Source organism: Sinohyriopsis cumingii, chromosome 10 (genome assembly GCF_028554795.1).
Source record: "Sinohyriopsis cumingii isolate HCF-2022 chromosome 10, ASM2855479v2, whole genome shotgun sequence".
NCBI lineage: Eukaryota > Metazoa > Mollusca > Bivalvia > Unionida > Unionidae > Sinohyriopsis > Sinohyriopsis cumingii.
In genome coordinates, this window is record NC_142970.1 from 19059895 (window position 1) to 19077958 (window position 18064).

The following is an 18064-nucleotide window of genomic DNA, read 5'->3' on the forward strand; positions in this document are numbered from 1 at the left end:
ACAAACTCAAAGTAAATAAGCGCTTTTTTCTTGTCCCGAATTATAATTTCTAATAAAAGTTTGTGAGTGATTGTTTGCCCTCCAAATATCGACACAAATAGCTTTACTCGTACGGCATGGGTTCATCATTTGAAAATGGAAAGTACTCGGTTTTACTAATTTCTTTTTAAAAAAATCTTTTTTTTCTTCTTGATTTTTAAAAACAATTTGTTCTTGAATTTTTTTTCTTGCTTTTTTATCTTTCTTGATTTTGTTTTTATGGATAAATATTATTGCTGACCACAAAAATATACATTTGTACGAGTTTTGCAATAGCGGTATTGTTTCAATATTTTTATCCAAACTAGTGTTAAAAATTTCTATACCCCACAATTTGACGTGCTTCTCATTGTTTTGTCTTCCTATCCTTCACATCTCTGATTTAAAAATAAATTGAATTGCCGAGTTGGACAACCAATCTTCCATTTTCTAAAGGTTTATCATTAAATCGTGCGTTCAATGACAATCGTAAAGGCACTATGACCTGATTTAAATTACCTCCCTTTAATTGCAGAATATTGGCCAGGGTGTATCGTTTCTATGCATACGGAAGTTAGATCACGTTTCAGATTCGAACTTCTGACATCTGTTAACTCAGTTAATTAAATCGATTTCAATGAAGCAATCAGTACCGGCACCATCTCAATCTAAGCTGTTTAAGTGCTATAAAACTTCGCAAATATGTCGAACGCTTTGCCCTCCGTCCGTGCTTTGAATTAAACGTGAGCTCAAGTTAGAGATATAGTTTTTAATTTACTGGTCTAGCTTTAATGTTGGAGTATACACGGTAGCGCCAGAAAATTGAGATTTCTAATCCAAGTAATAGACAAACCCTTTAGGTTGACAGTTAAATGTGTTTGTGTTTACATTAATAAGCAATTAATGTTTATGATATCCACACAGAAGAGTTAATCTCAACTCGGTATAATGTCCACCTACCCTATCTCCTCACACACCTCGCAATTTTACCCCTTCCAATTTTTTTCAGAAACAAGAGGTACAGAGGATATAAATATGTACGGAAATTATTAAATTTGTTCACTCATTTTTAATTTCGAACTCGACCGTCACCAAGCAGCCTCTAACATTTACATGTTCGTCGCATTTCGAATCAAATGGATTTTTTCACCGTAAACGAGGAGGCTTTTTACTGTAATTTCCTTTTCCTGGAAGAGTCCATTTTCAAAGAAGACGTCCACCCACCACATTATATGCAATAATAAATCCTAATATTTTGGTTGTTAAAAACGCGTCATAAAATATGGTTTCATATCTCAACATTGTTGAATTATCAGTAGATTATGAAACACTCTGAACTACATACATCCTGTTGTGCGAAAACACAGACTCGCCCATGTACGCCGTGTTGGTGTTTACGCTCTTTAGGTTTAATACGCGAAGAAGGTAACAATGTTAGGGACCATATGTTGGCAACTGAGTTAGAAATGATAAATCAATAAATAAAATGAGAAAGTTTTGTATCCTTGATGCTTTTCGTTTTAAAAATATATTGGGGATTACAAGCTGCTGGGGCGGGGGTGGGGATATGTAGTGCATATTAATTGTTGAAAATAATCAGTAAATCGTAGAGAACTCAGACATGTGTCAATTGTGTACACCTCTCGACTCGAATAGCTGTCAGTAGAGAGCAAAAAAATGGGTACCACAAGAGCGGGACTTCTTGATGCTTTACTGTATATATTCTGTTATACAAGGCATCTTATTATCTAACTGTAATATACCGCTCCGGCGGCCTAGTGGTTAGAGCTTTCTCCTCGGATGCGGGAGGTCGTGGGTTCGAACCCCGGTTGAGTCATACCAAAGACTTACAAAAATGGTACTAATAGCTGCCTCGCTTGGCACTCAGCATTAAGAGGTTAGTATTAGGACTGGTCGGCCTGGTGTCAGGATAATGTGACTGGGTGGGACATCATGCTACAGGTATGCGGCATGATGCCCCAGTGCTAGACATCACTATAAAATATCTCACTGCAGACATCGTTGCGATATAACTGAATAATTGTTAAAGATACGATAAAAATCCAAATGATACACACACACACACACACACACACACACACACACACATTAACTTTAATAACACAATTCATTCTTGCATGCAATAAACAAGTTATTAACTGCGTGTAATAAAAAGTTATTAACTGTGTGTCATAAACAGGTAAATAGTTAACTGCGTGTAATAAACAAGTGCATTATTACCTGCAATAATAATATTCATTGTTGCGTTTAATAATCACATAGCTGGACATTGTGATTGTGTCATATCTTGTTTGTTTGCAATAAATTGTGTTTGGCTATTACAGCATAAAAACTTATTTCTTTCTCTCTTTTTATAAAAGCTATAGAACGTTGCATATATAGTTTACTGTGAAAAATGTCTTCCTTAAACGTTTACTAAGAAGAATTTGTCCTACATGCAATTACGAGGATGAATAAGTTCTACATGCAGTTACGAGGACGAATTAAGTCTACATGCAATTACGAGGATTAATTAGGTCTACATGCAATTACGAGGGTGATGAGTTCTACATGCAAATACGAGGATGAATAAGTTCTACATGCAATTACGAGAATGAATTAGGTCTACATGCAATTACGAGGATGAATTAGGTCTACATCCAATTACGAGGATGAATTAGGTCTACATGCAGTTACGAGGATGAATATGTGTTAAATGCATTTACTAGGATGAAATGTTCTATATGCAATTACGAGGATGAATGTTTTCTTTACGTAATTACGAGTATGAATATTTTCAATATGCAATTAATTACGAGGATGAATGTTGCCTACATACATTTACGAGGATGAGTGTTTTCCAAAGGCAATTACTATGATTAATGTGGTCTATATGTAATTACCATAATGAATGTGTCTTATATACAATTACAAGATTGAATGTTTCCTATATGCAGTTACTAGGATGAATGTTTTTTTTATATGCAATTACTTGGATGTTTTTTTTTTTCTACATACAATTACTAGAATTAATGTGTTCAGTATGCCATTACGAGTAGGCATGTTTTCTACATGCAGGTACTAGGACAATTTTTTCTATATGCAATTACTAGGATCATTGTTTTCTATATGCAATTACTAAGAGGAATCCTTTTTATATGTAATTACGAGGATGAATGTTTTCTATATGCAATTAATAGTATGAATCTTTTCCATATGTAATTACGAGGACGAATGTTTTCTATATGCAATTACTAGGATGAATGTTTTCTAAATGTAATTACGAGGACGAATGTGTTCTGTATGCATTTACGAGGACGAATGTTTTCTATATGCAATTACTATGATAAATTTTTTCTATATGCTGTTACTAGGATGAATGTTTTCTACATGCAGTTACGAGGATGAATGTGTTCTATATGCAATTACAAGGATGAATGTTTTCCAAACGCAATTACTATGATTAATGTGTGTTATACGCAATTACGAGGATGAATGTGTGTTATATACAATTACTAGAATGAATGTTTCCTATATGCAGTTACTAGGATGAATGTTTATTAAGCAATTACTAGGATGTTTTGTTTTCTATATACAATTACTAGAATTAATGTGTTCTATATGCCATTACGAGGAGGCATGTTTTCTACATGCAGGTACTAAGATAATTGTTTTTTATATGCAGTTACTAGGATGAATCTTTTCTATTTTTATTTACGAGGATGAATGTTTTCTATATGCAATTACTAGGGTGAATGTTTTCTACATGCATTTACGAGGATGAATGTTTTCTATTTGCAATTACTAGGATGAATGTTTTCCATATGTAATTGCGAGGATGAATGTTTTCTATATGAATTTACGAGGATGAATGTTTTCTATATGTAATTACGAAGATTAATGTTTTCTGTATGTATTTACGAGGATGAACGTTTTCTATATGCAATTACTTGGATGAATGTTTTCCATATGCAATTACGAGGATGAATGTTTTCTATAGGCAGTTACTAGGATGAATCTTTTCTATATGTATTTACGAGGATTAATGTTTTCTATATGCAATTACTAGGATGAATATTTTCTATATGTATTTACGAGGATTAATGTTTTCTTTATACAGTTACGAGGATGAAAGTTTTCCTATATGCTGTTACGAGGATGCATGTGTTCTATATGCATTTACGAGGATGAATGTTTTCTATATGCAATTACGAGGATGAATGTTTTCTACATGCAATTACTAGGATGAATCTTTCTATATGTAATTACGAGGATGAATGTTTCCTATATGCATTTGCAAGGATGAATGTTATATATATGCTGTTACGAGGTTGTATGTGTTCTGTATGCAATTATGAGGATGAATCTTTCTATATGTAATTACGAGGATGAATGTTTTCTATATGCATTTACGAGGAAGAATGTTTTCTATATGCAATTACTAGGATGAATGTTTTCTATATGCGATTACGAGGATGAATGTTTTTTATATGCAATTACGAGGATGAATGTTTTCTATATGCAGTTACTAGGATGAATCTTTATATATGAAGTACTATGATGAATGTTTTCTACATGCAATTACGAGGATAAATGTGTTCTATATACAGTTACGAGGAGGAATGTTTTCTGTATGTAATTACTAGGATGAATGTGTTCTACATGTAATTACTAGGATGAATGTGTTCTACATGTAATTACTAGGATGAATGTGTTCTATCCTTTTTGCAAGATAAATGCAATTTAATAGGGATGAACGAATATAATCTTGAAATAAATAACCGTTAAAAGAAAGAAGAAAACTGCTTTCAGTGGCCGTCAGATAAATTCTAAGAACATGTCTATTTATGTCAACGTGTTCTAACATATGTAAATATAGAGCTAACTCAGCTCATGATTTTGTACATTTAAGCATTGGATCTTTTATGGGTAACTAATTTATTTTTATAGCAAATTTTACCTTCAACGTAAACGCAACAAAGAATCCCAGTGAGGAATACTTCTTGTAAGTATTTATTACATATATTCCTTTATTACATTATTCATTATTTCATATATTATTAATTCGTTACATTATTCATTTTTACATATATTCGTTTATTACATTATTCATTATTACATATATCAATTTCTTACATTATTTTATTAGCACATGTATTAATTTATTATATTATTCAATATTACATGTGTTCATTTATTAATAAATTTAATATTACATATATTCATTTTTTACATTATTAAATAGTACATTTATTAATTTCTTACATTATTCAATAGTACATATATTTATTTATGACATTATTTATTATTTCGTATATTCATTTATTAGAGCAGCTTTTCTACATATATTCATTTGTTACATTATTTATTATTATGAATTTTTCTGGAATTTTTTGTTTTCAATGAACATTTTTGCGCGCCATTTTTCGGATCGACTCGCAAAAGCGAAGTGGGGAAAATAGTCTCGACTGTTTCAGTATGGTTACTTTACCCCTGCAGAGGTTTGTTATGTCATGTCATGAAAAATGGCTAAAACCACAAGAGAAAAGCTATAACAACAACAAGTAAAACTACGTCATTGCTTGTGTGGAGTGGGGGTTGAGGGAGACGGTATATATGTAGCATGGAATCCACCCTATATTCAAGCGCGGTTGAAAAATTTACTTACAGAAGTAAATAAACTCGCCTCTGTTCACAGAAGAATGTGGACATAAACTGGTCTTCAAGCTGACTGAATTTTATCCATCCACTGCATATTTATGCGGTAAATTTGTTTTGCAATTCCAACTCAAAATGAAATTTGCTTATGTACTCTGTAATCTGCTGTTCCAAGTCAAATACTGTAAATATCCGGTCACAAATACATTACAGTAAATATGGGAATGTATGCATCCAGTACACCTTCTTTCATATCAATATTGCAACAATGAAATATTTAGTTGTGAAAGTGACATGCTAAGTTACGTAAACATGGATCTTTTAATGCAATCAAAATGCACCAGACAATGCGACATCACGCGCATCGGACGTTCTGTGTTGAAAAATGATTTTGTCTCGCAAAATGTTCTGTTCAGTAGAAAAGACGCTTGTTCTTTGACTTATAGATTGTCAGAAAAGTATAATCTACTTTTAAACATTAATATTAGTTCAGTTTTGTTCCGGACTATTTTTATGCACAACAAATGAAAGGTGCAATGTCTGTCAGAATGAACGAAATTATTCGTTCTTCTTTCCATACAAATAATTTCCACTGAAATAAAAACTATGTGATAAAAGAATCTCAAATGGGTGATGACTAAATATTAAATTTATGACACTCGTTAAACAATACCCAGCTTTTGCTCACCAAGGCTCACAAAAGGTAAACATTATTCAACTCGTGTCATAAATTCAATATTAAATCATTCCCGATCTGAGATCCTTTGTATGAGTCACATGAGAGACGCTTTTTTCCTATGGCTAACCCGACATCGTGTGATTTAAATGCAACATACGTTCTTAATGGGTAATGGTTTAATATTGAATTTATGAAAGTATTTGAATAATTTCCGGCTTTTGCGAGTCAGTTTATCTATAAACCCAGTATTAAGTCATTACTCATTTATACTATAGTTTCTCATATAGTTGGTATTTTAAGAGAAAAACTTAAAGGGACTGATAGGAGAACCAATAATTTTTTATCAATATTTACTGAGTGGAAATAAAGTTTTACCTTAACAGATCTAGCAGTATTTTTAAACAGTATTTATTCAAACCAATATTTAAAGAACGACACTGTCTTTAATGTTCATTTAACATTTTATAAGGAAATGTTATTGTAATGTGCAGCACATCCGCGGAAAATTCTTGGGGACGTAACTTTAGTTTCGTCCGGTGTCAGGATGTTTTTTTAATGAGGATGTAGCGCATATTTTCACCCTAAAATGCATGTATTCATCCACGAAAACTGACAATGGGTGCAGTATTAGATTTACTGGTAGATGCAAGAACATTTGTCCAGTTTGGGTATATCTGAGCTATGGATTGGCCAATAAAAAATGTGTTACTTAGGCGTGAAGAGAATTGGCCTCTGCTGGGTTGTATTCACTTGGCTATATCTACTGATAGACTGAATATATTTATTGTCAGACAATCTGCGTGATGTACTTAAGAAGTAAACGGTTGTCATTGACAGACTGAATATATTTATTGCCAGACAATCTGCGTGATGTACTTAAGAAGTAAACGGTTGTCATTGACAGACTGAATATATTTATTGCCAGACAATCTGCGTGATGTACTTAAGAAGTAAACGGTTGTCACTGACAGACTGAATATATTTATTGCCAGACAATCTGCGTGATGTACTTAAGAAGTAAACGGTTGTCACTGATAGACTGAATATATTTATTGCCAGACAATCTGCGTGATGTACTTAAGAAGTAAACGGTTGTCATTGACATTTTAAGTCCAATGCTTCCTGGCGCTGTGTTACGAGAACGTTTTGTCTGCGGAGATGCCAGTATTCACCGACTTCCTTTTCATCATAGAAATGGCCTTTTTAGGTTGGTAATATAGCCAAGTTTGTTCAGGATGTAGAATTTTCCGCGAGTTTGCTAATGTCTTTTTTTTCAGTCTGGCGCGCTGAGCATTCTCTATGATGTCGAAGGACAATATTCAAACACACGCTATCTCCGCAAGGACGGCCGCCATATTGCTAGTAGTAAATAGTGTTTCGAAGTTTTCCTCGCGTAACAGCTTCTTGCATGACAGGGTCAGTTCATGTGAGAAATGAATCTTAAAGGTAAGTATAACTTATGTTTCACGTTTTTGCTATATGTCTGAAAAATATTAAATGTCTGAATATTATCATATCTCTGGTATTAAATGCGTGCAATAAATTTATTCGCATCCATGCCGATGAGCCATGAACATTGTCAATGATCTAGCCATATCGAATTAACATTACTACTACTATATGATATTTATGTCTTTCAGAAATCGAGTTTTGCGTCAGTCGCCGAGGTTGTCCGAAGGTGGAGACATCAACTGGGAGCTCGCTCTGTGCTTACTCTTGACCTGGCTAGTTGTTTTTCTCGTGCTCACGAAGGGAATCGAATCTCTCGGGAAGGTCGGTAACTCAAGCAAACTATTGAAGATAGTTTTGCCTTGAAAAATATTAATCCCCTCGCAGTAACCCCCACCCCTAAACCCCAAACCGGAAATGAGCTAATTCCTCGTCGATATATCGAACACTCAATAGAACTCAATTTTTATATGCAGCAGGTAGTTAACTTTTAGCCTCTTCGATAATGGATGCGCTTTGCCTAAATAGTATTTTAAAATCGAAACAGAATTCATGTTAAGATTTCAACTACTTTGGCACACTGCCGTACAAATATATGCCCCCATTTCCAAGATAAATTATGTTGAAAATTTGACAATCGCTGTGCTTCTGTGTGTTATCATACAAATAAACTGAGGATTTAAAATGTTCATATCTGGTGAAGAAAAACAATCTAGTCTTTTACTCGGACTTTCGCTATGTTTACCATTCAACGGTTATCTTTGTTAAAGGGACGTAACTCTATAAGTCGCATATTCAGTTACGTACATCGTCATCTCATAATAAGATCCGATTCTTGGCCTGTTGTGCAATGTTTATTGACTAATACAAATGGTTGTCCTCAAGTTCGAAAAAAAATTAAATAAAATATTCAACATTGACATTCACTGGACATTCATTTTCCGTCTTAATACATTTTTGAGTAACAAATTAAAATTTGTTTAAATTCGATAGGATGTCATTTAAGTGCTGTCTTCGTATTATGTGTGTAAAAGGTACGAAGAAACTATTAGCTTGAAACAGATTTAGAAACTTCTAAAATATTTGTATTTAATGAAGATGAGAGAGAGAGAGAGAGAGAGAGAGAGAGAGAGAGAGAGAGTGTGTCTTGAGAGAGAAAGGGAGTAATCCAGTGGGGGCTAAACTCACAGCTATGTAGCCAGCCAAAACAAAGAGAGCTTGGTGGTGGGAGGACTAACTATAAGTTCGTTTTTATTGTTTTGTTCATCTCTTTGTTTCTGTTGTACCATTAGTCGGTTAGTGGCAGCAAGAGAGAGAGAGAGAGAGAGAGAGAGAGAGAGATGGGTTTCAATGACCTCAATTTGGGTTTATTGGAAACATTCAGGCGCAATTGTCATTGTCTTTTCATTTCGTGCAGCCGATACACGTGATAAAAGTTTAAATCAATGGAAGCATTTTATTGACATTGAACACTTGCATATTTACACATAAAACGTAGTTAATGTTAATAAAAAATTTCTAACCTTTTTTCTAAGAAATCATATTCACATTAAAATTCATTTTATAACCTCTTTTTTGCCAGATTGTTTACGTGACGTCTATCTTTCCTTATGTCTTGTTGACTGCTCTGCTTATCCGAGGCTGTACCCTGGACGGTTATTATGACGGTATAGAGTTTTACCTCCAAGCCAACATGAGTAAGCTGGCGGAAGCAAATGTAAGTATACAGTACCACATACATTATGTGTTCTCTGATAACGCGCACTCGACTACAGACAACAGAGACTGCGATTTGACGATGCGTATTTTATTTAAAGGGAAACACGTAAATCCTGATACGATCATTAAAAAAGTCGCTTGCAGTTTTGTGTTGACCTGGTTCCACAAGGCACCAGAAAAAAACATGCACTAGCAAAGTTTCGTAATTTTTGTAACAGTTTTGTCTAAACGTTTTGCAATTGCAAGATTAAAGCACACAACCTTTTTTAAACGGAAGACGTAGTAAACAAACCCATAAATGTACAATTTTTCTGTTGTGAACATTAAGCGTGTTATTCTTCTGTTTGATAATTTGTTTGCTTTTACGGCTAGTCTCTGCTGAAACTCAACGTTTTTATTATCGCAGGTTTGGAGTGATGCAGCCGTCCAGATCTTTTACTCTCTAAGCGTATGTTCAGGAGGTCTGATCGCTATGGCAAGCTACAATAACTTCAGGAATAACTGTCTGCGGTAAGGGGCCTTTCGAAATGTTTGTTCTGAAAATAGTTTTAAAGACAAAGATCATCTGAATCCTCTGACAAATGCCAGGTTTAATTCTGACACAAATGGCGTTTTTGGTTATAATAAGAGTTTAATTTGAATAAATCAAATTTGAACGTTTTAATATTCTTTATCCATTAAAACCAAATTTAATCCTTTAATATATTTTTAGATTAAAATCAAATTATCATATTAATACCTTTTTTATTCATTAAAGTCAGTCAAAGTCAGTAATGTGGGTAACTGATCAATTTTGTTTACGTGAGCAAATATATGGTATTTTTATGACTTCTCGCAACAATGCTCATGCTCGAGTACGAAATATTTGGTCATCTTTATGATCTATTAAGAATTGTATGCTGCGAAACAAAGTTATCTTCATGATCTTTAAGTTTACCTTCATACTGCTGTCGTTCTTTTGCGTTTTCTTTGCAGCAAGGATTTATTTCATTCTTACAATTTCAGAGATGCTTTTCTTGTCCCTATAATTAACTGCGCGACTAGCTTCTACGCTGGATTTGTGATATTTTCCTCCCTTGGATATATGGCGCACCAGAAAGGAGTTGGCGTCGCGGACGTGGCTGCTGGAGGTACCTATTCTCCTCATTCTTCCCTCAAAGTGCATTTGTTTTCATATCTTAACGAGTCTTATTTGTTGAATTCTTGTTTTTATTTTCACTGTTTTTAATGTGGCATTTTTTTTATTGCCCTGACACACACTGACATCGTTTTATCCGAATACATGTGCACATTATTTTTTCTTGATACATCTGCAGTTTTATCTTGACATAGGTGCACACACTGTTTATAATGACACAAATGCTGACTGTTTAATCGTTATCTACGTGCACACTCATTACACATATGCACACTAGTTTATCCTGACATATGTGCACACTGGTTTTTCTTGATACACGTGCACACTGGTTTATCCTGACACGCGTGCACTCTGGCGTATCTTGACACACATGCAAAGTGGTTTATCCTGACACACGTGCTCACCGGTTTATCCAGATACGTGCGCACTGGTTTATCCTGCCAAATGTGCAGACTGGTTGAGCCTGACACACGTGTACAAAGGTTTATCCCGACACACGTGTGCATTCTTTTGTCCAAACACGCTTGAAATTGAATGTTACACCTTTCACACGTGCACACAGGACCTTTTGTCAGAATAATCAGTTATGAAGCACGAAATTAACGAACATGACTACGGAAATATTAGGCTCACTCGTTTCTCTATATTTCAATTTTTTTTCGAGTTTATTATAAAGATCAAAAGTGCGATTAAATGTAAATTATCCATTTAATGAGACTGATCAAGAAAACTAACAATTAACAAAACGACTGTTTTTCTATATTCAAATTACTAATTGTGCGTAGATTGTGCGCATATTGGTGCTGATCTTAAGTTGTTTTCATTTACTTCTCCATCCAGCATTCGTTCTTTAGAACTGCTTATCAAACAATCCAACCATGCATGCATTCAAGTTTGATTCAGTCAACTAATCATATAGTTACCAATCCTCACCTTCTTCCTTCTGTGTATATTTTTTGTTAAGAGTCTATGCTCTTAAAATAAGTAGCAGAAAATACTGAAAGACAACAAACTTTGTAAAATTTAGCAAATATATTTTTATCCCTAGAATACAAAGTGAAAATGAGAAAAAAACTTACGATATTGCGAATTAAATTCCCAAATAATCCAAAATGTACAGACATAAATCCTTGCAATTTAAAGTCCAGAAAAAATCACAAAACTGAAGTAGATGACATGTCCATGGTAGCTATGAAAGTGTTAATGTGTCAACAGTTGTTTGTTGAATCACATAACTATAATTCCAGATTTGATTATACTATAAATCCCAGTGAATTTTTTTGTCCAAGAATTTTATCAGAGAACTTCTGTATTTCCAGAAAAAATGATTGCTTGAATTCAATAATTTGAAGAAAATTAAATTCAGCCCAACCGATCACAACATAATACAACTTAAAAGGGCTATATGTTAAAGTACGAATGACTAAGTCCTCACAATTACAAGATTATATAGTTCTCTACTTGACCTGGCGTCACAATTAGAATTTTCTATTTAAAACATTACCTAATGGAAAATAACCTTGTAGAATGATCCTTATGTTTACAAAATCAAACCCATAACCTGTAAAATTCACTTAGGAAAGTCCAAAACCCTGACCCAAATAAACATATTTATTTCTTTTATTAATAAAGATCCTGATACTAAACCCATACACATAGAGAATAATTGAGCTATGTATTAGTTGTTTACTTAAAATGAAATTTGAAAAAAGTCAATCAGGTCAAGCAGAAAGGAACTCAATTTTGGACAAGGTCAAGTCCAGCAGACAATGTTACATTACATTAGCATGTACTGAAATTAAACATTTTAAAAAAAAATAACAAACAAACAATTAAATTAAATATACATAGCACTATCTATCTGTCTATCAATCCAAAATTGTCCTCAGTAACCAAACCCATTTTTCACCTTTCGTCTCCATAGGTCCCGGTCTAGCTTTTATAGCTTACCCAGAGGCCTTACGTCAGATGCCGGTCGCTCCTCTTTGGTCCGTCCTCTTTTTCCTCATGATGTTGATGTTGGGATTCAGCTCCAGTGTAAGACTCAAATTTGGGCGACAAATTTAAAATGATGTAATATTACTGGAATGTATGTGTAATATTATTGGAATGTATGTGTAATATTATTTGAATGTATGTGTACTATTATTGGAATGTCCGTGTAATATTATTGGAATGTATGTGTAATATTATTGGAATGTACGTGTAATATTATTGGAATGTATGTGTAATATTATTGGAATGTACATGTAATATTATTGTAATTTACGTGTAATATTATTGTAATGTATGTGTACTATTATTGGAATGTCCGTGTAATATTATTGGAATGTGTGTGTAATATTATTGGAATGTACGTGTAATATTAGTGGAACGGAAAAATTCACACAGCCTGAAGTGAGATGGACAATCTGTCCATTCGAATGTTTAGTATGCAAGGATCATGTGACACATTATTACTGTGGAGGGAAATGACTCGGACTTTTATCATTGTGTTATCTACCTAATGATATTAATTATAACTTATCACATTTCATCGTCGTGTTACCTAGCTAATGATATCCACGGTAATTTATCATATTGCTTCTTTGTTTGCTCCAGCTGTCGATATGAACTATAATTTATTACATTTTATCGTTGTATGAACGATTTAAGCTAAGTTATCACATTTTATCGTTGTTATCGAGCTAACGATATAGACTATAATTTATCACATTTTGTAGCAAAGATAAACAAAATACTCTGCATGTAGTCACAAAAACATTGCATTCAATTCAAGTATTCAATACCGTTACATTCAATTTAAGTATTCAGTACCGTTGTATTCAATTTAAGTATTCAGTACCGTTACATTCAATTTAAGTATTCAGTACCTTTACATTCAATTTAAGTATTCAGTACTGTTACATTCAATTTGAGTATTCAGTACCGTTACATTCAGTTTAAGTATTCAGTACCGATGTATTCAATTTAAGTATTCAGTACCGTTGTATTCAATTTAAGTATTCAGTACCGTTGTATTCAGTTTAAGTATTCAGTACCGTTACATTCAATTTAAGTATTCAGTACCGTTACATTCAATTTAAGTATTCAGTACCGTTACATTCAATTTAAGTATTCAGTACCTTTACATTCAATTTAAGTATTCAGTACCGTTACATTCAATTTAAGTATTCAGTACCATTACATTCAATTTAAGTATTCAGTACCATTGTATTCAATTCAAGTATTCAATACCGTTACATTCAATTTAAGTATTCAGTACCGTTGTATTCAATTTAAGTATTCAGTACCGTTACATTCAATTTTCGTATTCAGTACCGTTACATTCAATTTAAGTATTCAGTACCGATGTATTCAATTCAAGTATTCAGTACCGTTGTATTCAATTTAAGTATTCAATACCGTTGTATTCAGTTTAAGTATTCAGTACTGTTACATTCAATTTAAGTATTCAGTACCGTTGTATTCAATTTAAGTATTCAGTACCGTTACATTCAATTTAAGTATTCAGTACCGTTACATTCAATTTAAGTATTCAGTACCGTTACATTTTACCCTGATATTGCTCTCACTTGTATGATTTTTATCCCTCAGTTACTTCTAACACAAAACAAAACCAAATATAGTTTAGCCCCCTTGATTTACAGTTTTCGATAGTGGAGACGGTCCTAACAGGAATTATCGACGAGGTTAGGTTTCTCAGTACATCCAAATGGGGTTGTGTTGCTTTCCGAGCCGCAGCTTGTACTTTTGGATTCCTAATGGGGTTGCCCATGACACTACAGGTATGATCACTCACGAACAGTAAACCAGCATAGTGGGTGTATGTATGTATGTATGTATGTATACATGCATGTGTGTGTGAGTTTATGAATGCATGCACGCACGTAAATACGCACACAAGCAATCATGTATGTGTGTATGTATGTACGTGCGTACGCATGTGTGTATTTATGTACGCATGTATGTATGTATGCATGTTATGTATATATGTATGTATGCATGCATGCATATATGTATATGTGCATTTATGAATGCATGCATGCACGCTCGCACGTACGCACGCACACACGCATGCATGTATGTGCGTATGTATGTACGTACGTATGTATGTATGTATGCATGCATGCATGCATACGTGTATGTGTTTGTTTATGAATGCATGCACGCACGCACGTACGTAAGCACATACGCATGCATGTATGTGCGTATGTACGTACGCACGCATGTATGCTTGTACGTACGTACGCATGCGTGTATGTATGTATGTGCGTACGTATGTATGTATGTATGCATGTCTGCATGCATGTATGTGTGTGTTTATGAATGCACGCACGCATGTACGTACGCACACACGCATGCATATATTTGCGTATGTATGTACGTACGTACGCATGTGTGTTCGTACGTAAGTACGCATGCATGTATGTATGTATGTATGTATGTATGTATGTATATATGTATGTATGTGTGTGTGTGTATGTATGTATGTATGCGTTTGTGTATATATATCTTTTTATATTTCAGAGTGGTTTTCATCTGCTTGATTTGGTCGACAATTATGTGGGAGGCTTTCCTTTGCTCTTTGTCGGACTCGTTGAAATTATCGTTATCATTTTTATCTACGGTAAGAATGGCTGGGTCAGAATTTAATGTTTACCAGAAAGAGCCGTCGGATTAGACATTTTTATTTACCATGTTCGATCACAATTGAAAGTAGATTTTATCAAGAGTGTAACGTATGCTAAAAATGACGGTTACACACACACACACACACACACACACACACACACACACACACACTGACTTTGAAAGCATAATGCGTATACCTGAAGAGTAATCATTATGATGATGCGAAAGCCTTGGAAGGAATAAATAATGATCATATCTGATATCCTGTTGTATTTATAAATTGATTTCCATATATGGGGAATGAACAAAATAGACGATTTTGTTAAATTGGACGGATAAGGGAAACTCTGTTGGATGGAATGTATTGCATTTTAACAATTTATTGTCTAATATGACAATCATCTGTTAGTTAGGTTTTATGTTGGAGCCATTTTTTTCCACTCAAGTTTTTAGAGGAAGAAGAAAACAAATCCCCACGTACTTTGGTCAATTACATCTCTACCTGGTAAAGCCAATCCAGCATTAATGCTTGGCATTCTTATACGATGTGATAAGTTCTGACTGGTCTGACGTGTTAGAATTTGTTAATGTCAGCCGTGCTAAAAACCTAGGAATGCATTGAGTGAGTACAATTAATACAAAAAAGCAAGCCACAAACAATTATCCTTTTAGCAAGTAGTAGGTGTATAATTGATGTACTTGATGAATGATAACGTGAGAATAACGTTTGCCACAAATGTGTTGTTTGCAATCATTCACGTTAACATTCGGAACCTTTGATATCGATCTCGTTCGTTGTACTCCAATAAATGCATCCCATATATTAGAGCCGTATATAAAGAATATAATAAGCTCTTGTTTTCACCAGGATTTTTTACCTTCAAGAAGGACCTAGAAATGATGTTAGGAAGCAAGCTTATCACCAATATTTCCTTCTTCTACTTTGGAATTCTGTGGTGCTTTGTCACTCCTGTTTGTCTTTTGGTACGTATATACAAAACCCCAGTGCCCATCTTGTAGTCACGGAACCGAATTTTGAAATACCTATGTAAAACATTTCTTCTGATTTAAAAATAATCATACCTTTCCTCACAGAAATATCCCGTCATGCATGTACAAGGAAAAAAGAAATAAATCAAAAGAAAGAAAAACGAAAAAAGAAAAGAAAAGAAAACAAACAACAAAACAACCCCCAAGAAACCACGAATTTTCGCCAGTTTAATTTTTTTAAAAAGGTCATTGTTTTATCTTTACAACCCAACCCACCCAAGAAACCACGAATTTTCGCCAGTTTATTTTTTTTTAAAAAGTCATTGCCCTATCTTTGGCTGCAAACATGTTTATATGTTGTCATTTTTCCCTCAATAACAAAGAATGGATTTAGAAAACATCATACCCGAATCATCGTGTGATAAAGATTGTATCTAGCGCCAGTGTATACTATAGATGTCATGTGATAAAGATTTCATTAGCCACTAATTTATACAATAAATATCTATGAAAAAATATCGTATCTCCGTCCAATGTATGCTAAAGTTTTTGACTAGGCGTATCATTGGCTTCTCTAACAAGACGTTAAATATTCTATTTTTGTTGGAAGCACAAATTTTATAGCTCACAACTGAGATCACACCTCGAACAAAGTGACGCATTTGCGTTAGAAATAAATAAAGAGTCATAGTGACCTATATTACTAATATTAGTACCTGTATCTCGCCTTTTCGTCAGTCGATTAATAGATCCATCTTATATCTGCTAATGGAACACTATTTTAGCAGCTGTTTTGAAAAATTGCATATATGTACTATTACAGACCGAAGTGTCCCTAATTTGTTCCAATAAAATGAAATACAAGATCGTGCCAAGAACAATCCACAATAACTATTAAACATATACTATTAATGAATGCGCCACGTCTTTAAATGTAACATCCGGCTGGATGAGCCCGATATGAAGAAAAATGTCCGTACCATATAAACTCATGTGTTTTGTAAGAAGAGAGACAAACTTATACAGTAACTTTGACTGTAATTGTGTTGCACAGCTGACACCTATGTGATCGACGCTATGTTTGGATTTCCAAATGTCAATCAAGGCCGCACTATCTTATCTAAAAGATATATTATGTAGGTGACTGTGGTCATTTTTTATTGACTTAAGCAGAAACAGCACAGAAGTTGTCCATGTGATATGGGGTGGTTATATATTTTGTGGGTTTAGCGCAATTATTTAAATACAATATATAAGATGCTATGAATGGCAGTCAGTAAATTTGGTGGAGGAAGAACCCGGGAAAACCCAAGAAGAACCGCCGACCCACGTTGAGCTACAGATAAGCTTTCTCGCATACCCACGTTAGCGAATCGAGACTCGAACAAACGTCGACAGAGGTGAAATGTCAGTGATCTGTAAAGGCGAGCGCCCAAAACCTCTCGGCCACCCGTGGCCACACCATATGAAGCAGACTATTGTGAAGTGTCCCTGTTATATGAAGTAGACTATTGTGAAGTGTCCCTGCGGTATTAAGTAGACTATTGTGAAGCGTTCCTGCTATATGAAGTAGACTATTGTGAAGTGTCCCAGCGATATTAAGCAAACTATTGTGAAGTGTCCCTGCGGTATTAAGTAGATTATTGTGAAGTGTCCATGCTATATGAAGTAGACTATTGTGAAGTGTCCCTGCGGTATTAAGTAGACTATTGTGAAGTGTCCCTGCTATATGAAGTAGACTATTGTGAAGTGTCCCAGCGATATTAAGTAGACTATTG

The 18064-nt window shown here is 34.2% G+C and overlaps 1 protein-coding gene across 1 annotated transcript in view; it reads left to right on the plus strand.

The window, feature by feature from the left end:
* Positions 1 to 18064, plus strand: part of LOC149789676 (sodium- and chloride-dependent glycine transporter 1-like) — a 64727-nt gene that overhangs the window by 42946 nt on the left and 3717 nt on the right. The window contains exons 5-13 of the mRNA XM_089971691.1: positions 4969 to 5023; positions 7996 to 8128; positions 9387 to 9521; positions 9930 to 10033; positions 10529 to 10653; positions 12586 to 12698; positions 14312 to 14449; positions 15192 to 15291; positions 16165 to 16280. Coding sequence (XP_089827817.1) covers positions 4969 to 5023; positions 7996 to 8128; positions 9387 to 9521; positions 9930 to 10033; positions 10529 to 10653; positions 12586 to 12698; positions 14312 to 14449; positions 15192 to 15291; positions 16165 to 16280 — 1019 coding nt within the window. The remainder of the gene's footprint in view (positions 1 to 4968; positions 5024 to 7995; positions 8129 to 9386; positions 9522 to 9929; positions 10034 to 10528; positions 10654 to 12585; positions 12699 to 14311; positions 14450 to 15191; positions 15292 to 16164; positions 16281 to 18064) is intronic.